The 24,739-nt window shown below is 43.0% G+C and overlaps 1 gene segment (V, D, J or C); it reads left to right on the forward strand.

Moving 5' to 3' along the window:
- The first annotated feature begins 20,117 nt into the window (after nucleotides 1–20,117).
- Nucleotides 20,118–21,082, forward strand: LOC122212914. The segment is given in 2 exon segments: nucleotides 20,118–20,254; nucleotides 20,548–21,082. Coding segments are annotated over 2 exon segments (501 nt in total).
- Nucleotides 21,083–24,739: the final 3,657 nt, after the last annotated feature.

Below are 24,739 nucleotides of genomic sequence, written 5' to 3' on the forward strand. Positions count from 1 at the left end.
CAATCTCTCAAACATCCTAGTCTCTCCCACAACCTCCTCTCATCCCATCCTTGGTTCTACCCTGAAGCCACTCTTCAGCCCCATTAGGAACTGTAATACGTCATATTTCACTTCTCTTCTTTCCTTCTACCATATTACTACTTTTCATACCTGGAGTTGGGGGTGGTGTCTACTCTCTGGATCTTTGAGTGGCACAGAGAATCTGAAAGGTTCCTTACTCTCCCCAAGCAGCATTACAGTTGCAGACTGTGTCTTGAAGCCTGTAAGGCCATCTGAACATAGGAGGCCGTAGACTTTTATTAAAAGAATTGTTGTTTTTTATTGCTTGTTAGTTTCATCCATCAATCATAGTTAAACTTTTTTTTAACTTCATTTATCTTGCGAGAAAGAGCATGAGCAGGGGAGGAGCAGAGAGAGGGAGAATCCCAAGCAGTCTTTGAGCTGTCAGTGCAGAGCCCATCACAGGGCTCCATCTCACAAACTGTGAGATCATGACGTGAACCAAAATCAAGAATCAGATGCTTAACTTATGGAGCCACCCAGGCACCCCAATCATAGTTAAACTTTTGACGACTACAAAAACACTAAGAAAACATATGTTTACCTAGAATGTATGATCTGATCGCATTTATGTGTATGTGCTTCACCTTACAGGCACAAAGAAATTAAAAGAAAACCAAATAGCATGTTTATTTATTTTGTAGGGATGATCAAGGCAAACTGTCAAGGGGGAGATAATTTGCACAATAATGCATAGTATGTAAGGTTATTTAAGAATAATTAAATCAATAAAACCCCTTATTGAAGTTTATATACGTTTGCATGTTTGTACAAGGAAGGCAGAAGTGGTAAAATGTACCACTGATTATTTAGGACAAAGCTACAGAGGAAGAGCAGAAAGATCATTACCCTTGTCTTAGTCCATTTTTCTTTCTAAATTTGAAATACCCTTTACCTCTACATGATACATAGGTAATCTAAAAAGAAAAAGAAATTCACCAGTTAGAAGAAAAAAGAGAGAACTTATAGGCAGAGCAAGGAAGAGCTAAAGGTATAGGAACTTAGCAGGTTTCAGACCAGATCTAGGTTTTCAATGCCCATATAATAGAGATGACACAGGACCTATAATAACAAGTCTTACATTAATCCTGGAGTCTCAAAATGGTCACTGCCTTCACAGACTAAAAGTGTTACAACCCAAAGACCCAGAAATGCAGTTAGAGAATTGTGTGTTTGGTCAGGACATTGAGTGCTAGACAAAAGGGAGAAGTTAGCAGAGAAATTGAAATTCTGGACTGTGTCTCACATGTTTTGGAATAAAATGTTGCCAATGTTGTGTGAAATGGAAACCACACACTCAGAAACTGAGAAAAAGGTCTACAACCATTGAAACCCTTGGGGACCCAAGAGTAAGAAATTCAGTATGGCCCTGGAGTGGACTTTTCTTCCAACCCAGATGGATTAACAGGAATCTGATTTAACCTGCTCAAAGCAGCTAAAACAAACAAACATAATACATGAAACAACAGTTTTCAAAGCATTATAAATCAGGCAACAAAAGACGGTGATCCCCAAGAGATGAGAAATAACCAATATGAGCTCTATGGCCATCCACCTCACCACCTGGAGGGAGGCCATGATGGGGCCCAGGAGAGGAGACCCAGGCAGAGCATGGTGAGCTCCCTGATGTCAGAGTTCAAGTTGGAAATACAAGAAGTGGAAGAAGGATGCTTGTAGATACTTTTCTACTGGCCACAAGGAGGCATTATGGTGTCACTGATAGCCAAAAATTGTAGAGAATGTCTTTGGCATTCTATGAAGTGTGGATATAAACAGAGGATTGCAGGGCTTGACTTCTGTATTAAGATGAGGATAGTTTGTTATCAACAATAGCCAAAGTATGGAAAGAGCCCAAATGTCCATCGATGCATGAATGGATAAAGAAGATGTGATATATATATATATATATATATATATATATATATATATATAGACACACACACACACACACACACACACACACAATGGAGTATTACTGGACAATCAAAAAGAATGAAATCTTGCCACTTGCAACTACGTGGATGGAACTAGAGGGTATTATGCTAAGCAAAATAAGTGAGAGAAAGACAAATATCATATGACTTTACTCATATGAGGACTTTAAGACACAGAACAAATGAACACAAGGGAAAGGAAGCAAAAATAATATAAAAACAGGGACGGGGACAAAATATAAGAGACTCTTAAATATAGAGAAGAAACAGAGGGTTACTGGAGGGGTTGTGGGAAGGGGGATAGGCTAAATGGGTAAGGGGCACTAAGCAATCTACTCCTGAAATCATTGTTGCACTATATGCTAACTAACTTGGATGTAAATTTTTTAAAGAAAAAGAATTTTTATCATGACAAAAAGAAGAAATGAAATAAAATCTCTCATCATTAAAAAAATTGGGGGGACATGAATAGACACTTCTCCAAAGAAGACACCCAGATGGCCAACCGACACATGAAAAAATGCTCAACATCACTCATCATCAGGGAAATACAAATCAAAACCACAATGAGATACGACCTCACACCAGTCAGAACGGCTAAAATTAACAACTCAGCCAACAACAGATGTTGGTGAGGATACGGAGAAAGAGGATCTCTTTTGCATTGCTGGTGGCAATGCAAACTGATGCAGCCACTCTGGAAAACAGTATGGAGGTTCCTCAAAAAACTAAAAACAGAACTACCCTACGACCCAGCAATTGCACTACTAAGCATTTATCCACAGGATACAGGTGTGCTGTTTTGAAGCGACACATGCACCCCCATGTTTATAGCAGCACTATCCACAATAGCCAAAGGATGGAAAGAGCCCAAATGTCCATCGATGAATGCATGGATAAAGAAGATGTGGTATATATATATATATATATATATATATATATATATATATACACAATGGAGTATTACTCGGCAATCAACAAGAATGAAATCTTGCCATTTGCAACTACGTGGATGGAACTGGAGGCTATTATGCTAAGTGAAACTAGTCAGAGAAAGACAAAAATCATCATGACTTCACTCATATGAGGACTTAAAAAGACAAGACATGTGAATATAAGGGAAGGGAAACAAAAATAATGTAAAAACAGGGAGGGGGACAAAACAGAAGAGACTCATAAATATAGAGAACAAACTGAGGGTTACTGGAGGGAGTGTGGGGGAGGTGGGCTAAATGGGTGAGGGGCACTAAGGAATCTACTCCTGAAACCATTGTTGCACTATATGCTAACTAATTTGGATGTAAATTAAAAAAAAATTGGCATAAGACTAGGGAAAAAATGAGCAGATGATTTGATCTTGCTATTTTTACACCTCCATTTTCACCCTGCCATCCTGACTCAGACATTCCATCTTGGAGAATTTAGTTCCCACACACAAACAATTTTGTTTCGGTGCTGTGCTTAATAAACATTGAAATCAGAAATATACGGGGAAAAAAAAAAGATGAGGATAGTTTGCAGCCATCAATCCCATCTGTGATGTAGACAGCAAGACACAAAGACGTTATCTCAACGGGTTTATAAATGATACTTTAGCAAAAACTATTCTTATGTTGAGGAACCCCTGAACTGCTTACGGGGTGTAGGAAATGAGGAGTGAGACAGAGAAGCCTGGATGAACGTGGGGCAGATGTAGGAAAAGGGGCAAATGAGATAGCACGGCATCTGCTCCATACGTGATCCAGCCAAGCCCAGGTCCCACTGCCAAGCAGGAAGCTGTGTGTAACATCACAAAAAGGAGTGACCCTTGTCTTGGTGAAGCCAACGGCAGACTGTCATCACAGACAGATGTACCTATCAGGGACCAGGTTCTCTGAACTCCCATCTCTCCACCCAGAGTCAGAGTCTAGAAGACACAGACGCCCCATTCCTGTTGTGGCCCTGCCATGGGTCCCCGGCTGCTCTACTGTATGGCCTTTTGTCTCCTTGGGGCAGGTGAGTCCTGGTCAGAAAGGAAATCTTTGAGAAAGTGATCTTGTCCTCAGTTTTGTATCTTTATTTTACGGCAGCAATAACAGTCTCCTTGGCTCTGTCTCTGTATTTTCTTTCTCTCTCTGCAGGTCACACGGGTGCCAGGGTCATCCAGAGCCCAAGATACCAGGTTACCGGGATCGGAAAACAAGCGTCTCTGAGCTGTTCTCAGAATCTGAATCATGATGCCATGTACTGGTACCAACAGAAGCCGAACCAAGCCCCAAAGCTGCTGCTCTACTACTATGATTCAAACCTTTACACCGAAAAAGACACCTCTGATAACTTCAAAGCCAGCCGGACTAACTCTTCTTTCTGTTCCCTTGACATCCTCTTGGCTGGCTTCGAGGACACAGCAGTGTATCTCTGTGCCAGCAGCAAAGACACAGAGCTAGGGTGTTACCTCTCCCCTGATCATAAACCTCTCTGTTTCTCAGATCCAAGATCCTTCGAGAGACCACCCTCCCACCCTACAGCAATGGTAGGATGTGGGTTTATGGCTGTCACCATCTCATCTCTACATAGAAGTTGGGCAGAAACCTACAAAAACCACTGACAGTTATGCCAAGAGTGGAAAAGTGGTTACATTAACCCAACATACAGTTTGTGTTATTTTCCCAGGATCACCTTAGTTGCCCATTCTGTTCTCTTCAGTAGGTAAATAGGGACTTTTTTTTAGGTAGTTTTTTTTTTTTTTTTTTTTTTAATATAAGTTGGAGGGGCATCTGGGTGACTCAGTCAGTTGAGCATCCAACTCTTAATTTCGGCTCAAGTCATGATCTCACGCTTCATGAGATTGAGCCCAGTGTCAGGCTCTGTGCTGACAGCTCAGAGCCTGCTTGGGATTTTCTCTCTTCCTCTCTCTCTGCCCCTCCCCTGCTTTCTCAGGCTCTTTCTCTCTCTCTCTCTCTCTCTCTCTCTCTCTCTCTCTCTCAAAATAAATAAGCTTAGAAAATAAATAATAAAATAAATAAATATAATTTGGAGACATAGAAATACGACAAGGGGCAGGACCAGGCAAGAGATGGCCTCACTGTCATGAATCCTTGCCCTAAGGGAAGAATGTGCCCTCAGAGCCATTGCTGCAATCTCATGGTTTTCTTATTGAGTAGGGAAAATTAGAACTGCTAAAAATTTGTGCCAGATTCAAAGATGAATGAATTGCCTAGGACATGAATTATTCACAATGCATTTAGCTATTTTTCATAATATAGATTTGCCTATAAACCACTTAAGTGGCACGTAGATAGGACACATATCAAAACCCAGCTGCTGTGCTTTAGAAGATATATTAAAATTACTAGATTTGCCCTATGTTTTTAATATTAATAAAAAATATCAAGTACTGCAGTTTGTTTGAAGCAAAAGGGATTTCTGGAACGTATTTGAACAGCTTTCTGAAAGCCAGTATGTATCTTATGGCCTTTAAGAGACTGAAGTATTCACGATAACCGATCGAAAAAATACATGTATCATCAGTGCAAGAAAGAACCAGCATCCGCCAGCTGCGAGATGCCCGCTTCAGAGGATAGGACAAAGTCCTCGTTTTAATTCTGAAGAACACAAAAATATTCCTACCAAGCAGTGATTTATTACATCTCCTCATAGAGTCATCAACAATGCCATATGCTTCCAACTCTGTAATCAAGAGGCCAAGAGGTACCACCCAGTACCTGATTTGATAACTAAATGAAATTCAGAGAATCTAACCACTGTCATCCGGGCCACCCACCGTCACTACAGTGTTCTGCTTTTCCTCTCTCTTTTGCTCACCACCGTCCGTACTCTGTTCCTCACAAGTGTATCTCTATGCTTCTACCTACATTTCAAAACTTTCTTCTGTAAAATGAGATGTTGGGGTCAGATCTCTTTCTTCATTTGTGGCTCCATGATGAGGCTTAAGAAATTGATGCATCTTGAGCTAAACAACAAAATAATCCAACCCAGGGGCAGGTTAGAGCTTCTTTAGGCAATGTAAATACCCAACATCCACTTGAATAAAGGGAGGCGAGGAATAAGGAGCAAAGACTCACCCCATTCCAGGCTCAGATAACAGCTGAGGCCTCGAGACTGAAGATGAAGTCCTGCTCCTGGTGACCATCTGATCCTCATACCCAGCCGGGGGAGGAGGAGGTGGAAGGGGGTGGGATTTGCTGTAGCGAAGCAGAGCAGCAGAGAATCCCCTTGTTCTCTAGCAGGTATGGTCGCCCAAAGTGCGAGGGCACGCTTAGGGAAGGAGAAAATGAAAATCTTTGGAGAATCTGATAGAAAAAACCGGAAAACATGCACAAGGGAATGTTGGATGCTCTGGGAGTTTAAAGAGAGTTGGGGAGCAAACGTGAATGTTGTATTTTATTTTATTTTATTTTATCATTTCATTTCACTTCACTTCATTTCATTTCACTTCACTGTGGCCGGAACACCTAACATGAGATCTACCCTCTTAAAATCTTGTGTAATGTGGTGTGTGCATACAATGGTATGTTATTTAGCCTTAAAAGAGAACAAAATCCTGCCATACATGACCTTGAGGACATTATGCTGAGTGAACTAAGCCGGTCACAGAAGGACAGGCACTGGATGATCCCACTTATACAGGAAGGAGGGCTTTCTTTCTGGGCTCATGGCTCATCCCAGCCTCAGCCTTCTTTGATCTCTCCCACTTATGCTCAGGGCTTTCATTTCCCAACAGCCAAATGAGCAGAACCTTGTGAAGATCCAGTGCCATCAGATGGATTTACAGGCACCAACTGTTTCCTGGAACTGACAGTTCCTTCAGCACAGATGACTACTGACTGTGACCCCTATCGAGGCCCCACACCCACCTAAGAAAGAAGCATTATTTCAGGTCCTCCAAGAAGTAGATGCCAAGGCGGGTCAGTCATGCAGGAGACGTAGCGGAGAAAATGGGACAAAAGATGGAGGAGGCTGGGAGGCCGTCAGGTCGCGGTGTGGATCCGACCCCTGTAAGGAGAGAGGGAAGGAAGAAGGAAAAGAGGAAGAAAAAGGGAGGGAGGAGGCAGGAAGTAAAGTAGGTCTTGGGCTACAGCACAATTCCAAGCAAATCTCAGCCAGGCTGGAGGGTCCTTAGGTCAAAGCAGAGCTATGCAGCTCTGTGACTTCCCTCCCCCCATGGACGGAAACTCTGCATCAAGCCTCCAGAGCTGGGGCTAGGGACACTGGCCCACTTCTTCTGGAAGGACACCGTTGCGCTCTGAGGGGTCGCTGGGTGGGGTGGTAAGCCCTGGTCTTTTTGACTCGCGTCTCCCACTGTGGAACCTCCACGCTATGAGCAGGCCAGAATGAGGAAGATTGGGGCCTAGCAGTCTTGGCCTGCTGTTTCTGGAATAGAGGGTCTACCCCACGAGTGGGCGCTGGGTGGAGAAAGGGAGCCCAGACCCCTGAGCTGCAGTTGCTATGGAAAAGAGTTTCTGCATCACGGAGCTGGTGGGGATGAGAATTGCTGGCAGCCCGTGCCTCCTCAGGAAAAACTGCGGGAGCCCTGTGTCCTCCTCGACCACATCTGCAGAGCATAGAGCGTCCATCACCCTGAGCTTAGGTTGATGCAGGAGGCAGAGAGGCTCAAATGCCATCGAGTCTCACTGGTCCCACTGAGATTTCAATTTTCTCCAAGAAGTGTTTCTTCATTAGCCGTATGCTCTTGGGACAATGTTCAGAGGCTTTAAATGGTTGTGGTTTTTTAAACTTTATTTATTTTTGAGAGAGAGACCACAACTGGGGGAGGAACAGAGAGGAAAGGAGAGAGAGAGAGAATCCCAAGCAGGCTCCGCGCTGTCAGCACAGAGCCTGAGGCAGAGCTCGAACTCACGAACTGTGAGATCATGGCCTGAGCCGCAATCGAGAGTCAGACACTTAACCAACCGAGCCACCCAGGTGCCCTTTAAATCATCGTTTCTAACTTTTCAGAAGTTAGGTTTGTTTGTTTGTTTTTTCCTCTGGGAAGAGGGTATTCAAATCTCGTGCTGCCATTCCAGAAGCGCATCTCACCCCCAGTAAAACTGTACGTGAACAGGTGGCCAGCCCTGGGCTGTCAGTTACCACCTCTTGCTCTAAGCAAATTTTGTCCTACTGCAAAAGCATGGCCACTCTGGGGATGCTGGTGACTCATTTCTGGGGTTCGTCTCTGGTGCTTCTTAAAGTTTCATCTCACACAGACACGGGTTCCTGTTAGGACGAAACTTCATTACGATCCCTCTGAACATTTCCGGGGTTCTTTGGGTATCTTCCACCTCCCTGGTCGTCCTCCTCGTGAGTTCCACTTGCTGTGTTGCCTCTAACATTCAACCTCTGTCTCGTCAACTCAGAAAATTTGCCATGCTCAGTGTCTCCCCCTCGCCATCTGCAGTCATCGTCCTATTCCTTCTTGCTTTAGAAAAATCCCAGTCCTGAGCTGCCTGTTTTCCAGTGACCGAGTACAGTTCTTTCATCTACTCCACTTTGTGTCTTCACTTGTACAGAGCAGCACACACGAGACGCTTGGGTTCTGTGAAGTGATCACGTCACAGAGTAGCTGGTAACGTGGGGGAGGCAAAGCCTCAGAGAAAGCCACCTGCCTCTCTTTGGTCCTGATGCTGCCATGTGCCTCATATTCACCTGCCCGTGGTCCTTTGTCCCCTGAGCGCAGGTAAGCCCCTTCTCTGAACTCCTCAGCCCCCCACCCCCCAGCTCTCAGCCTTTGGTTCCTGTCACCGGACTCCCTCCGGGGCTAAGCCTCCAACTTCAGTCCGCTTGCTTCACAGGCCCCCTCGATGCAGAAGTCACCCAGACTCCAGGACACCTGGTCAAAGGAAAAGGACAGAGAGCAACAATGTACTGTGTCCCGATAAAAGGACACAGTTATGTTTTCTGGTATCAGCAGATCCCGGCAAAAGAGTTCAAGTTCTTGATTTCTTTCCAGAATGAAATCGATAAAACAGGGATGCACAAGGAGGGATTTTCAGCTAGGTGTCCCCGAAACTCACCCTCTCGTCTAGAGATCCAGACTACGGAGCTGCAGGATTCAGCCATGTATCTGTGCAAGCAGTGAATCCGCAGTGTTAAATATTAGCTAATCTTAATACACAAACATCCTGGGCCCAGCTAAGGAAGCAGCTGGCATATTAGGGTGGAAGGAAATAACAGAAACTAACTACAGCTAGCTTAAGCCAAATGGGAATTTATCACAAGGCTACGTGTATGTCCTATAGAACCCAAAACAAGAACACAGCAATTTCTCAGGAACAAACTGGAATGAAATCTTTGGGACCGTGACATGGCTGATTCGACAACTCTTATTTCTTTTTCCACCTTTTTGGCCCCATTGTTCTCCCCATTAGTAGAAATTGTCGTTTCCAGTTTTTTGATCTCATAGAGCAAAAGACTATAGATCGAGATGTCGGTCTTCCAGGCACGTTGGGAAGGACCAACTTGACTTTCTCTCTTGTAAGACCACAAAGCCTAAAAACAGAAAACAAACTGATCCTGTTTTAGTTAAGAACATGCTCTTGGAAAATTCAATGTTAGCCAAGGGGGTCAGTTGGAACAACATGGCAGCTGGAGGCCTATCACTCTGGCCTTATGGATCAAAGATTTCAAAGACAGGAATTCTCCAGTTAGGGGCAGGACACCCAATGGGTGTCCATCACAAAAAAGTAGTGCCAATAACAGAGAACCTAGGAAAAAAGAAGGAATGTGAAAGGGGATCAAGATCCTTAGTTTGTCAGACCATATGAAGACTCTAGTTAATTTGTTTTTAAGGAGTTAAATCCAGGTAATACAAAAAGCACATTAATTTTCAGTATGACAATTCAAACCTAAGTCACTAATTAGTAGGAGCTAATTCTATGGAGCTGAGGGAGGGGACAGATTAACCTCAGCGGGAAAACACTTGATGTGCAGACAATTGAAAATTGATGTGCAGACAATTGAAAATCCCCAGTTATGTGATCCAAATTGTACTGAGGGACAATGCATTCAACACCAATGGGAGTAAAGGAGATATTATGGCGTCAACTGTACCTTGGAAGGTTATTGCAGGTACATAGAACAGACATAGAATTCAAAATACGTCTGTTAAAATTTGATGATCCATCCCGTTTATAAAACTGTTTATTTCCCCACCACCTACCACTCAGCTTTAGAGAAGTTTATATATTCTCTCTAGTCATGTCTGTTCTTATTTCAGTATAAGCTGAACCTGGTTTTCTTACCCCCAGAAGTCCAAATTTACTTCATCTCTCAAACAAACATCATTCTGACCCTTTGAAACAGAAGCTCTCAACTTCCTGGTGTATCCAATGTTATGGCTTCTAATTTCAGGTTCTCTTTCCAGCACTCAAATGTGAGTCCTCCTTAGTGTCCATTTCTGTTCCTCTCTAAGTAACAACACGCAATCCATCACCCACACCTTTGCTTTCATCACAGAGGAATCATTGCTTCGGGGGCCTCTTCAGCTTTTTCATGGAATAGTCCCATTCTTATGAAACTATTCTCCTAAATATTAAAACTTGCTGGATCGAAGGCTTATTTTCATTCCTCTGCCTACTTGATCTTTTTGAAGCATTTGACAGTATTGACTGTCCCCTAAATCCTGGAAACTTCTTTTCCCTCGACGTCACTCACCTCACTTTCAATTAGATTTCAATTTCCCACCTCTTCTTTTTTGTACATGGAGTTTCCAGAACTTAAGTCTATCCATTAGTTATTCCTAGTCCTAGGAAAATTCTTGTTCTATTTAAGTTTTAACATTCTAATCTAACTCATTAAGAGGTTTTCTCTTTTGTTAGTTTGGGATATTCAAAATGTCTACTCAAAGGGATTGAAACTGTTGTCTGAAACAACTTCTTTCTTCGGTATCACCCGAGGAACAGGTTACACAGGTATATTCTAGGACAGGATCAGAATTTCGAGTCAAAATTTCCAGAAGTGGGTTATAGGAATACATTTCATCTTATCAAGCCCCTGGTGGGGTTTTGAGAACTTCTGCCAATCTTTATAAGATTGGTAAAATAGCAACTCTAGCACGGTGCTCCATCATTTTCTTCTTGTTCTTACTATTCTTACTCTCTTCTCCCCTTTTCCTCTTCCTCTTGTGCCTTCCTCGAACTTCTCTTTTCCTAAGAATGCTCAAGTGGGTTTGGAGCCTGTTTACATCATCCATGTACCAAAATAAACATGAGGTCATACGTTTGGACCAATGATCCCCTCTGTGGAAGGTGCCCTGAGACTGTGGGTGTTCCCAGGGACTGTGATTTCATGGCTAGATTCTACCTTGTGGGGCTAAGGGAACCCAAAACTTCCATTACTCTCTGCTGCTGTCCATTAGAAACCATTGCTGGGGAAGCTTGTCCTGCCAGTGATCTTGCCTTGGACACCTGGGGGCAAGTGAGCTTGGGAGTGTGTGGGAATCTGTGTAGAAGATGTTTTCCCAGGCCCACTCTCTATGGCTTCCGTCTTCTCCCACGGGACACACAGACCCGGCAGTCAGCCAGATCCCCAGCCACGGGATCACAAAGATGGACAGAAGGGAATCTGAGATGTGATCCAATTTCTGGTCATATACTTGTTTACTGGTGCCCACAGACTCTGAAGCAAGAGATGGAATTTCTGATTTCCTTCCGATACCAAAACACTGCAGCTGAGTTGGGATGCCCAAGGAACGACTTTCGGTTGAAAGACCCAATGGGACATATTCTATCCTAAGACCCATCCTGCCACAGAGCGGGGGGACTCAGCTGTAATTGCCATGCTGGTGGCATTGGAATAGTGCAGGTGAACCAGTTCTGTCCAGCGTGCAAACTCACTGGCTCTTCTCCTCTCCCCTGAGCTCTAGGGAGGCATTTGAAAAGGCCACTTCTCAGTCTTGTGCTTCAGAAGAAAGAAAGAGGCAGGTGGATAGTTGTGGCTCCATGTGCAAGCGGGAGAGGGCAAGGCTACAAATTAGCTCTTAAATTATCATAGTGGGCATGCCATGCTTCAGGACATGGGCTTCGGAAATGCCTAAAAAGAACACAGAATTGGGTAGTCTGTGGATCTCAAGTTCAGAATAAAGCCCCCATTCCCTCCCCCAAACTTTTTTGAACTACAGAAACTGGATATTTGAAGTTGATATTAACTTACCAAAACTCTAAGAAATTACTACTGATTTTATCTCAAACGTGACCCCTCTGAAGACTCTTTCCCTCTACAGACACGAATGACTTCCTTGTTTGTGGAACAACAGAATGTTGACTGCTAGAGATTTATTCTCCTCCCTTTGTCACAGATCTGCCTCCCCCACAAGACTGACTGTCTCTCCAGGGCAGTGATTCAACGGGGAATAACGTGAGGGAACAGCAACCACAAACCTCTAGAAAGGAAGGAAACAGGAGAAACACTGATTAGTAATCCCCAGAGACTCTTCAGGAAATTCAAGTCTCAAATCCAGGGGATCATGGAGTTTGACTCTGTGATTTCGTACACTCAGTGGGTCCCTTCTCTCTCTTGGAGATCTTGGATCCACAGACAGTGGAATGAGAGTCAGGATACCTGCTTCCTAATCCAAACTCTGGCTTTTTTTTTTAAACTGTAAGGTGTTGGCAAGTGCCCTCTTAGCTCTATGATTCAGTTTTCTCCTCTTTAAAATTAGAAACTCACACCGTTTGCTCTCCAAGATTTGACATGAGTATGACTCAGGATATATCTCCACGTTTCTCACACGTGTGACCACCGGGGATGTCGCTACCATCTGGCAATAACTGAGGAAACTGTAAGTGTAGCTAACACAGATCCAGGGAAGATCTGGTTGGAAGGGGCATTCTAGATCATCCCTGTATGCCCCAGCATTGATGTAGTCTTGAAATGAGGTCATGACCAAAAAATGGTCGATTATTTCCTCCCATCCCCCCTACTGCTGCCCGATGACAATAAAGGCGAGCGTCAGAGAGTCGACCATGTAGAGCAGTCAAGCGCTCTGGGCTCCCAAGACAGCCCTGGTTCAGGCTTGCTGTTCTGGCAAAATTATTAATAGCATGCTCTTTCACATATTAACGGGTCCCGGTTCAGAGTGTAAACTAAGAAAGCTACTGTTGATGATGACACAAACCATAACATCTCTGTGCTGAAAGAGATGTGTAATAAAATTGTTTATTACTATTGTAGTGAATTTTGTTATAGAAAATGTTATTCAGACTTATAGCTCAAACTATGAGGCAGACTTCACTCAGGGGGACTGCCGCAACGGGGAACTGTGGTAGAGGAGACGTATTGGTCTCAACTCCAACTCCAAGCAGGAAAAGTGAGTTTATAGCCAAGAAGCAGGGAGGGGGAGTGGAACTGGATGGAGAATTACGAAAAGGAGACGTCAGGGTAAGGGAGGATTCTGGCTAGAGGATCCTAGCAGAACTCTTGCTGAACGCCCTCCAGGATGATCAGAAATCATCTGGGGAATAGTTGTCAGGGATAGGAATTTGGTATTACATCAAGAGCACTCAGATATTGAAGGTATGCTGGCTAACCACCTTAGCAGGATTCTGACTAAAATTAGACTCTTGAGGACTGCCCAAGAATGGGACCAAACAGAAAAAGGGGAGAATGGACTCTTGAGATACAGAATGGACAGAATTTTAACTCTTATCCATTATAGGAGATGAAGGAGACTAAAAATAACAGAGTAAGAATAAAAAGACGGTCAACAAATCTAGAAATCAAAGATGAAAGAGAATGTTCAACAAAAGGTCATTTTGAAACAAGAAACATTTGAAGCATCCACATGAATATCCTTAAAACTAAAAGAAACTCCTTTTCTCTCTTTCCCTGGCCAGTGGCCTTGCCCAATACCACCTCACACTTCAAGGCTTACACATACACATTCTAATGCACATACATACCCATGCCTAGGAAGACATCCACGCAGAGGTACACGTCGGCTTTTCCTCCCCAGCAGAGGGCACCACCAGATTTAAAAAGCAGTCTAATTGGCTTTATTTTCATTAACAATTTTGTCTTATTACCACCCCCATTTAACTAACTTGTTATATCCAACAAGAATACTGTTCTGGAGAAGTAGAAGCTAATCCATATTTCCACTTTTACTATTAAGGGACATATAATTGCCAATTAGAGTTTCTCAGGGAGCCAATGCATCAAAATAATAAAATATCTAAGTCTAAATTTAACAAAAGAAATCAAAAAGTTGTACACTGAGAAGTGCAAAACATTGCTTGAAAGAAATTAAAGACCCAAATAAATGGAAAGATATACCATGATCATTGATTGAAAGACTTAATACTTTTCGGATGGCAAAATTCGCCAACTGATCTACAGATTCAACTAAATCCCTATCAAATTCCAGAATTCCAGCTATCTTTCTTCCCCCAGAAATTGACAAGTAAATGCTAAAATTCAGATGAAAGTCTAAGGTACCAAAATTAGCCAAAGCATTTTTAAAAAGAAGAAAGGTGTTAGATAATTCATACTTGCCTATTTTTTTTAACTTTTTAATGTTTTTTTTTTTAATTTATTTTTGAGAGAGGCAGTGACAGAATGAGAGTGGTTAAGGGAAGAGAGAGAGGGAGACACAGAATCTGAAGCAGGCTCCATGCTCTGAGCTGTCAGCACAGAGCCTGATGTGGGGCTCAAACTCACGAGCTGTGAGACCATGACCCAAGCTGCCGTCAGACACTCAACCGACTGAGCCACCCAGGCATCCCAGTACTTGCCTGTTTCAAAACTTACTGTGAAACTACAGAAATCAATACAGTGTTGTATTGGAAGAGAATACACATCGATCAGTGAAACAGAATCAAGAGTCCTCAAATAAAGCCACACCTTTATGGGGAATTGATTTTAGATAGGAGTGGCAAAACAATTGAATTGAGAAAGAATAGTCTTTTTAACAAATGGTGCTGAGGAAACTGGATATCCAGTGCAAAAGAATGAATTTGCATGACTTCCTCATACCACATATAAAAATTAACTCAACATTGATCAAAGACCTAAATGTAAGAGCTAAAAGTATAAAATTCTTGGAAGAAAACACAAGTGTAAATCCTCCTGACCATGGGATAGGTGATGATTTCTTAAATATGACACCAAAACACAGGCAACCAAGATTAATTGGACTTCAAACTTAAAAAATATTTAAGCTTCAGGGCACCTGGGTAGCTCAGTCGGTTAAGCGTCTGACTTCAGCTCAGGTCATGATCTTGTGGTTCATGGGTTCGAGCCCCATGTTGGGCTCTGTACTGACAGCTCAGAGCCTGGAACCTGCTTCAGATTCTGGGTCTCCCTCTATCTCTGCCCCTCCCCCACTTGTGCTGTCTCTCTCTCTCTCTCTCTCTCAAAAATAAATATACATAAAAAAATTTGGGCTTCAAAGAACACTCTCAAGAAAGCTTAAGTCACCCCCCAAAATAAGATAAATATTTGCAAATCATGTACCTTGCAAGGGACTTGCATCCAGAAAATCTTGAAAATTATATATTCTGGATACAAGTCCCTTATTTGGGTATTATTCATAATCGCCAAAAAATGGAAACAATTTGAATGTTCATCAATTGGTCAATTAACAAAATGTGGTGTATGCATACAATGGAACATTATTCGATCATAAAAAGGAATGGAGCTCTGATACATGCTGTAACATAGATGAACCTTGAAAAAAATGCTATGTGAAAGAAGCTAAGCACAAAAAGGCGCATAAGATTCCATTTATATAAAAGTCCAGAAGAGGTAAACCTCAGAGACAAAAAGTAGACTAACGGTTGCCATGGGCTGCAGAAAGGAGTGAATGCACAGTGACTTCTAATTGGTACAGGGTTTCTTTGGGGATGATGACAGTGTTCCAGAATCATATGGCATTATTGTTTGCACCAGTTAACAAACACTAAAAGCCATTGAATTTTACATTTTGAAATGGTGAAATTTACGGTACATGAATTACTATCTCAATTTAAAAAAAGATCTGGAAGCTGAACTTAAAAAGATTCAAATATTGTAGGTTGAATGTCAGGGGAAAAGCATATTTTCAAGAGATACCCTCGTGAATAGAGGAATGTGTTGTATAATTTGCATTGTGTACCAACTTGTTTGATGAATCTGTGAATCTTCTAAAATTATAAAACATTTTATAAACTTCTCAGTAAATGCACTCTTTAAGTGGCCAAAGAAATTAACTGACTATGAGGTGCATAATAATATAGATGAGTCTCAAATAATTACAGTGTTGGAAATAAGCCAGACACAAACAAAAACATACTATTTTATTCCATTTATATGAACAACTAGAAAATGCAAGCAAATCTATATTGACAGAAAGCAGATCGGTGGTTGCCTAGGGATGGGACAGGTGTGGGAAGGATCGGGAGGGAAGGATTAAAACGTGATAGAAAGAAACTTTTTGGGGTGATGGATATGTTCACTATCCTGATTGTGGTGATGGTCCCCTGTTATCATACATACATCAAAACTTTTTAAATGTGTGCAGTTGATTTGTATGTCAATTATACCTCAATAAAACTGTTTTTAATTGGGTTGTAATTGACATAAAACATTATGTAAGCTTAAGATGTACAGTATATTGATTGGATACATTTATATATCATAGCATGATTATCACCATTGTGCTCCTTAACACCTCTATCACGTCACCTAATTACTATTTCTTTTTGTGGTGAACACAATTAAGATCCAGTGTCTTAGCCACTTTGAAGTTTATAATAGTAATAACAGGAAAGGGAATCCAAAAGTGTTCGACGAAGTGTCTAAGCCAATAATTTACCTGCTTGGACAGATGAGTGAACTTAAATGACATTTTCTATTCTGCATTAATTTTTGCTACTGACCTGTCTGTAGTTTAGCCAATTTTTACCCTCTTAAGAAGTGCTCTCTCAGTTGAAGGCAGGGACACATTATGAGGGCTTTAAATTGGAGGAAATGAGGCTTTAGCCCCTGGGATGAATTTTTAGCCTTTGCATGCTCCACGGGGAGGGAAGAGACCTACAGTTTTGCCAGAAGAGCCAAGTTTGAAGGTCTGGAAGTTTGACCAGGTAAGTTCCATGTGCCAAAGGCGATTACATACGCTATAGCGGTCGTCCCGCAGCCTCCAGAGCTGCTGAGCTGGGTGTTGGCCCTGCCACCGTCGACCATAGTCTCACCATGACTCTTCAGGACACCAGGACCACTGCATTGTAACTCCTCACATCCCAACACACAATTTATTGCTTGCATTCATTGACTCTCATTATGATGACTGATTGGTAGGGAAGACCAAAGGGGAAAGGTTTGGTCTGGAACATGCAGTAATGAACAGGAGACTCAACACGTCTCCAAAGGCAAGGGGGAAAAAAGCAAAACATGAACTATGGGGACCTCATCAAGATAAAATCTTCTGCCCTGCAAAGGAAACAATCAACTAAAGTAAAAGGCAACCGATGGAATGGGAGAAGATATTTGCAAATGACGTATCAGATAAAGGGTTAGTATCCAAAATCTATAAAAAACTCACCAAACTCAACACCCAAAAAACAAATAATCCAGTGGAGGAATGGGCAGAAGAGATGAATAGACACTTTTCCAAAGGAGACATCCAGAGGGCCAACAGACACGTGAAAAGATGCTCAACATCACTCATCATCAGCGAAATGCAAATCAAAACCACATTGAGATACCACCTCACATCAGTCAGAGTGGCTAAAAATAACAACTCAGGAAATAACAGATGTTGGCAAGGATGCGGAGGATTGGGAACCCTCTTGCACTGTTGGTGGGAATGCAAACTGGGGCAGCTGCTCTGGAAAACAGTGTGGAGGTTTCTCAAAAAATTAAAAATAGAATTACCCTACAACCCAGCAATAGCACTACTAGGAATTTATCCAAAGGATACAGGAGTGCTGATGCATAGGGGCACTTGTACCCCAATGTTTATAGCAGTGCTTTCAACAACAGCCAAATTATGGAAAGAGCCTAAATGTCCAACAACTGGTGAATGGATAAAGAATATATGGTTTATCAATTTGACAATAAATTTCATATCCAAAAAAGGCATAAATACAAAAAAAAGAATATGTGGTTATATATACAATGGAATACTATTTGGCAATGAGAAAGAATGAAATCTGCCATTTGCAGCAAAGTGGATGGAACTGTAGGGTATTATTCTAAGTGAAATAAGTCAGTCAGAGAAAGACAGATATCATAGGTTTTCACTCATATGTAGAACTTGAGAAACTTAACAGAAGACCATGGGGGAAGGGAAAGAGAAAAAGTAGTTTCAAACAGAGAGGGAGGCAAACCATACGAGACTCTTAAATACAGAGAACAAACTGAGGGTTGATGGGGGAGTAGGGGAGAGGGGAAAATGGGTGATGGGCACTGAGGAAGGCACTTGTTGGGATGAGCACCGGGTGTTGCATGTAAGCAATGAATCATGGGAATCTAGCCCCGAAGCCAAGAGCGCACTGTATACACTGTATGTTAGCTAACTTGACAATAAATTATATTTTAAAAAAAAAGGGGGGGGGAATGGTGAGTCACCTGCTCCTTATCTAACCCCTTGTATTGGGTTTGAGCCAAGAGAGAGGGAAAACTGGTAACTAGCAGCTGACGGAACCGTTCACAAGTTCCTTGGTGAGATTCTGCACACAGGCAGAGCTTCCTTTGAGCCCTAAGTAACAAGGACACCTCATCGATGAGGAGGAGACAACTCATTCCCCCACATCTGTGTCAACTCCACCACTGCCCTAGCTGACTGAGGATAAGTGTCTAACAGCACCCAGGAAGAGACCCTTCAGACTGGGCGTGGGTGTTTAGTGTGGGGCATTTTCATCAATAGCATTAGTGAACAACAGGAGTATCTCCAAGAAAAATCACTGAGGTGCTTCTAAGTGGTGATGGCAGCTGTATTTTGATTCAAGTGTACATTTTGGGAAGCCTACTAACTACTTACCAAAATAATGGAGACCCTTTGAGGGAGGACTTGGGACCCTGCTGTCAATAAGAGAAGGTCATAAACCACTGTGATTTGGACACTAAACATTAAGATGATCTTATTCATTACTCAAAGCCTGGAGTATCCTAGGTGTACAGATTTTATCTCCTCATCGATACAGGGAGCCTGTACATTCTGATAGGGTGGGCTGTGCCTTACTCTTCCTTTCACTATGCCTAGAACAAAGAAGGTTTTCACATAATTTTTATTTAACCGTGCAGGTTAGGAAAGAAGGACAGAAGAATGGAAGGAAAGAAGATCCCTCAAAATCAGGCATCCCATCCATGATTAAGGAGAATAATGCAGATAGATAAATAGAATCGGGGGACACAAGGTCAGAGGGAGAGCTAATGGCTCTTCTTTGAATTGCTTACATCAAAAATTCAGGCAGAACAACAAAAGATGAGAAAAGTGAGTGGAGCACCTGGGTGGCTCCGTCCGTTAAGCGTCTGGCTCTTGATTATGGCTCAGGTCATGATCTCATGGTTTGTGAGATCGAGCCCCGCATCGGGCTCTGCGCTGACAGCATGGAGCCTGCTTGGGATTCTTTCTCTCCCTCTCTCTCTGCCTGTCCCCCTACTCACACACTCTCTCTCAAAATAAATAAATAAACATTTGTTTTTGAAAAAGAAAAAGAAAACTGAGTTATAAACCATAAAACAAGGTTCCCTGAAGATGTTTGCAACCATTGCTTAGCTGAGGGGGAGGAGGAAAGAAGGAACCAGAATCAAATCGTTTCCTGCCTCTAATTTTTTTCCCAGCAACCCTGGCTTCCACTTCCGTGTTTCTCAACGTGTGTAACTAGACATCATACCTGGTCACTGCCTCTACTCAACAACAGAAAATGAAGGGATGATATGAGCCAATGAAAGAAAGTAAAGGAACTCAAGATAAGAAGTAGAGAGGGGAGTGGTAAAAATGTTTCGGAAGGCCAGGGGACCAATCACGAAGGTGTTTATCACTCCACATACCTGCGCAACGCTGTCCCCGTAGTAACACATACTAGGCCAGGATGTGTTTACAGTAAAGAAAAAAAGATGTCTCATTCAAGTGACGTACAAGATTAGGTCCAGAGACAACAGGCTCCCCGGAAATGGTGACTTCACAGGAAGACCCGCCTCAGACGAGGGGGCTTTGAAGTCTAACTCCCTGGGCTAATACAGTGAGCATCCCTCCTGGGCCATGCCTGTGGGTCCTCTTCATGCCTTCTCTGCCATGCACACCAGACTCCTCTGCTGGGTAGTTTTCTGGCTCCTGCGGGCAGGTGAGCTCTGGGCTAACGGATCAGCATCACTGGGCTTTGTGGCTCTCTGTGTCTCAAATAGGCCCTGGACCTTCATGTTGCCCAAAGATTTTCTGAAAGATTTTCCGATTTTTTTGACATCTAAATGAAAACAAATAATTGCCTCATGGCATGAAAAGCAAAATTCATGTGAGTTTTCACTCGAACACGGGAGACTTAAAAGATATTCGCACTCGCCTCGGGTTGCTGCATTGCCAAGCACTCACTTCCTCTGCCATTATGACCCTGTCTCATGTAACCTCTTCTCCTCCGAGGTCCCATGAATGCTGGCGTCACCCAGAACCCAGAACACCTGGTCAGAGGGACAGGACAAGAAGCAACGCTGAGATGCAGCCCAGAGAAAGAACACAATTATGTTTACTGGTATCAGCAGCTCCCGGGAGGAGGTCTGAAATTCATGGTTTACCTCCAGAAGGAAAATATCATAGATGACTCCGGAATGCCGACAAAACGCTTTTCTGCTGAATTTCCCAAAGAGGGACCCAGCGTCTTAAAGATCCGGCTGGCAGAGTTGGGAGACTCTGCAGTGTACTTCTGTGCCAGCTCCTTACCCACATCAATGCAGAGTCCCATCCTGTCAATGCAGGAACACCCTCCAGGCCCCGCCCCAGAAACAGCCACGGCTGGGGAAGGGAAGGGCGCGTGTAGTTGGATTAATGAACATATTCGCTAGAAAGCATTTTGCAGGGCGAGCATGGAAATAGGGGATGGTGGTGGAAGTATCACGAGACATCCCAGCCTATGCTCAGGAACTAAGACTGTCACCAGAAAAAGGTAAAGATTTTTAAAACCGGACATGATTTTTCAGGTTAGATATTTAGGGAGCAAAAGTTCTCTTTTCTTCACTTTATACTCTATTTCAAGTTCTCTATTGCAAGCTTTAAATAGAGAATTTCATTTAATCATCTAAGACAATCAGACAAAGGAAATATTTTTGTCTTTTGCAACATGAGCAAAAAGCAAATGCGGTTTCACGAGTTCATTTTTCTTCCGCAAGCTCAAAAGAGAGAGGAAAGATACAAACCCAGGTTGTCTGGCTCAGGGTGCAGTGAGCCAATCGGAGAGAGACTCTGGCCGCACCCTTGGCCCTGCCGGCCCACTCAGGCAGGCTGAACACAGTTTGGGGAGGGAGGTCCCAGGGGGTGCAAATGCTTCAGGTCCCCTGTCTGTCTCCTCATCTGCAAAGTTAGAGACCCCATCCAGAATACCTCTGGGATCCTTTCCAATTATCCATTCCAGCCTTCTGACAACTTCTGCATTTTAAGCCAGGGGGATCCCCAGAGCTAAGTTTCTATCCTCATTTGTCTTCCAACAGGTGCTTAGCACTCCAGGGAGCCCCCTCTCCCATCATGGGTCACCAGGTGATCTGCTGTGTGGCTCTTTGTCTCCTCGGAGCAGGTGAGTCCTGGGGTCAGGGAGCAAATTCCTGTCCCAAAGGTGCTAAGCTCCAGATCTAAGTCCTTCTACCCATGACAGCAGCATTAGGCACCCTCCTGGGCTGTGTTTCTAGAGCCTCTCTTTCTTCTATAGGCACAGCAGATGGTAGAATCACTCAGACCCCAAAATACCTGATCAGAGAGGAAGGACAAGGCGTGACTCTGGAATGTGAACAGGACTTTGATCACGACTCCATGTACTGGTACCGACAGGACCCAGGGCAAGGGCTGAGACTGCTTTACCGCTCACAAGTAGTAACTGATGTTCAGAAAGGAGACATACCTGAAGGCTACAGTGTCTCTCGAGACAAGAAGCCATTCTTTCCTCTCACTGTGACATCGACGAAAAAGAACCAGACAGCTCTGTGTCTCTGTGCCAGCAGTAGAGACACAGTGAAGTACAGCCACCTCCTCTCTACGCAGAAGTGCGTCTCAAGCCCTGCTTCCCCACCAGGTGGCAGGGTCTTTCTGTGTTCAGTGCCCTCACCTCCCTGCTTTCTTCCACTTTCACCAGACGCTCAAAGCAGCTGCTGCCATCACCGTGCTTCGCGGAATGACAAGACACCTCAGTGATCCACTAAGTTGGTTTTTGAAATTACGTCTATATCTTTTTGTATCTGTATCAGAGAGGGACAGAACAGAGAGAGGGAGAGAAAGTAGGAGGAGGAGGACGGGGGTGGGGAGGCGGAAAGAGAATAGACAAAAGAAAAAAGATGTTAATTTTACATCCTGGCTCTTCTTACCAAATACTAGAAAACACGAATGAACAGAAAATTGTCTCTTCCTTCAGAATAATAAAAGCCAAGGAGGGAGAAAGAGGAATAGAAGACAAAGTGGTCAAGTTTCATATAATGTGTGTTTTAATCAGAGATGTCAGTGGGCTATGTGAAGTAACATGGCCGATTTTGGTGACACCAGGAAGGGCTTCAAAGAGAATGCAAAACCATGAGATGAAACTTCAACGATGAGTAGAATTTCATGAGGTAGACAAGCACCAACAGTGACAGGCTTAGGGAACTGGCAGGAGCGAGTGATGAGCTAAAGTCAGGAGTGAAGATGGTCACCTCCACCGCCAGAACATGGCAACAGGAGATGATTTGGAGGAACGAGTAGAGCGAGGGTGTTAAGAGAGTTGAGTTTCTATTTCCAGTGGGCCTTCTCTGGATACCTGCATAGAAATACCTAGTAAGCCCCTGTAAATGTACACCTGGCACTTGAAGAGACAGTTGGACTTGAGAGAAATATTTGCATGATTAATCATCAGACAGGAGGTCAGTATTAGTTTACAAATGCTCTTTATGTTGTCTGTATGGTTTCTCCCTCTGTGGTCTGACACAAATCTATCAAATTAAAAGGCTAATGGTGTTAGTTCTTAGGACTTCATTTGTTTACAAATATTTATTTGATCACATAATTCTGCTTGCAGAAATGAATGACAGTTTATATTGTTCAGACTGTCCCTTCCATTGCATGTAACTAAAAATGCTGGATGAAATATATTCTTTTTTTTTTTTTTTTTTTTTTTTTTCTTCAACGTTTTTTATTTATTTTTGGGACAGAGAGAGACAGAGCATGAACGGGGGAGGGGCAGAGAGAGGGAGACACAGAATCGGAAACAGGCTCCAGGCTCCGAGCCATCAGCCCAGAGCCTGACGCGGGGCTCGAACTCACAGACCGCGAGATCGTGACCTGGCTGAAGTCGGACGCTTAACCGACTGCGCCACCCAGGCGCCCCTAAAATTCACTTTATTTTTTTTTATTTTTATTTTTGGGACAGAGAGACAGAGCATGAACGGGGGAGGGGCAGAGAGAGAGAGGGAGACACAGAATCGGAAACAGGCTCCAGGCTCCGAGCCATCAGCCCAGAGCCTGACGCGGGGCTCGAACTCACGGACCGCGAGATCGTGACCTGGCTGAAGTCGGACGCTTAACCGACTGCGCCACCCAGGCGCCCCTGAAATATATTCTTAATTACTCTTGGAAGCAGTTAAGATCCTTAGTCTGTTCTCCTGAAAGGCCCTGTATTTCCCAGGACAAGCAATTTCTGGGAAGATGTGGGGAGTCCCTGACCATTACATATAAGCCTGGGCTTTGTGCATTTTATTTGGTTTCATTTCTGAATTGTTAACCTTGGATTTCTTCTCTCATGTATTCTGTGGAAGCTTGCCCCACGCAGAAGCCAAAATACTGAGGAAACAGAAATGGGAAAGAGACACTAACCTACGAATAGGATTTACAACCCTGAAATATGGTGTGATGAACACAAGCCCTCATTGCAACTAATGTCCTTGGACCATAGTAAAGAAACCATCCGAAACGGGATGGATCTAAGATGCTTTACTTTGTCCAGACCATGTTCATTGATACCTTCCGACAATAATTTCCTGAGCAGGCTGATACAGTCATGGACCAGTAGGAGACACAGCCCCTGGAATTTGCTCCTCCATGGGTACAAACCATATTCCAGAGGTGATAGAATGGGGTGAGGTTATCTGTCCAATGAAAGAAAGGAAATTAAAGGGAGGACAGTAGGAGACAGACAATCTCGCTTTTCTTTATTATCTTGGATACAACTTGAAAGGATACAGATTTCCTCCTGTCAGTTGACAAATTTAGAAAACAAAGACTTAACAGGATTTTAAAACATCCACTCTAAAACTATTGAACCATTTACCTTTTCAGAGTGATCTTGATACTAAAAAGAACTGCTTAGCTGTGACGTTTCATAATAATTCCTATTATTATTATTATTTCCTCCATTCCCATGACCAAATTGTAAGAGTTATTACATGAAATGGAAGTCAAAAAGTAAAAATATCACTAGGTCTTTCCTTAGCAAGTTTTGAAGAGCCATTATGCCTATTAATGAGGAAGGGCAATTTATATAAAAGTATAATCAAAGAGCTGTAGCATTTCTTGGGAACAGTAAACATAATTTCTGAATTTAAAAATATACTGGAAGCAATCAAAAGTAAATTAGGCTAGCCAGAAAACCAATTTTCTAATTGTA

This window comes from Panthera leo, chromosome A2, assembly GCF_018350215.1.
Source record: "Panthera leo isolate Ple1 chromosome A2, P.leo_Ple1_pat1.1, whole genome shotgun sequence".
In the NCBI taxonomy this organism is placed as follows: Eukaryota; Metazoa; Chordata; class Mammalia; order Carnivora; family Felidae; genus Panthera; species Panthera leo.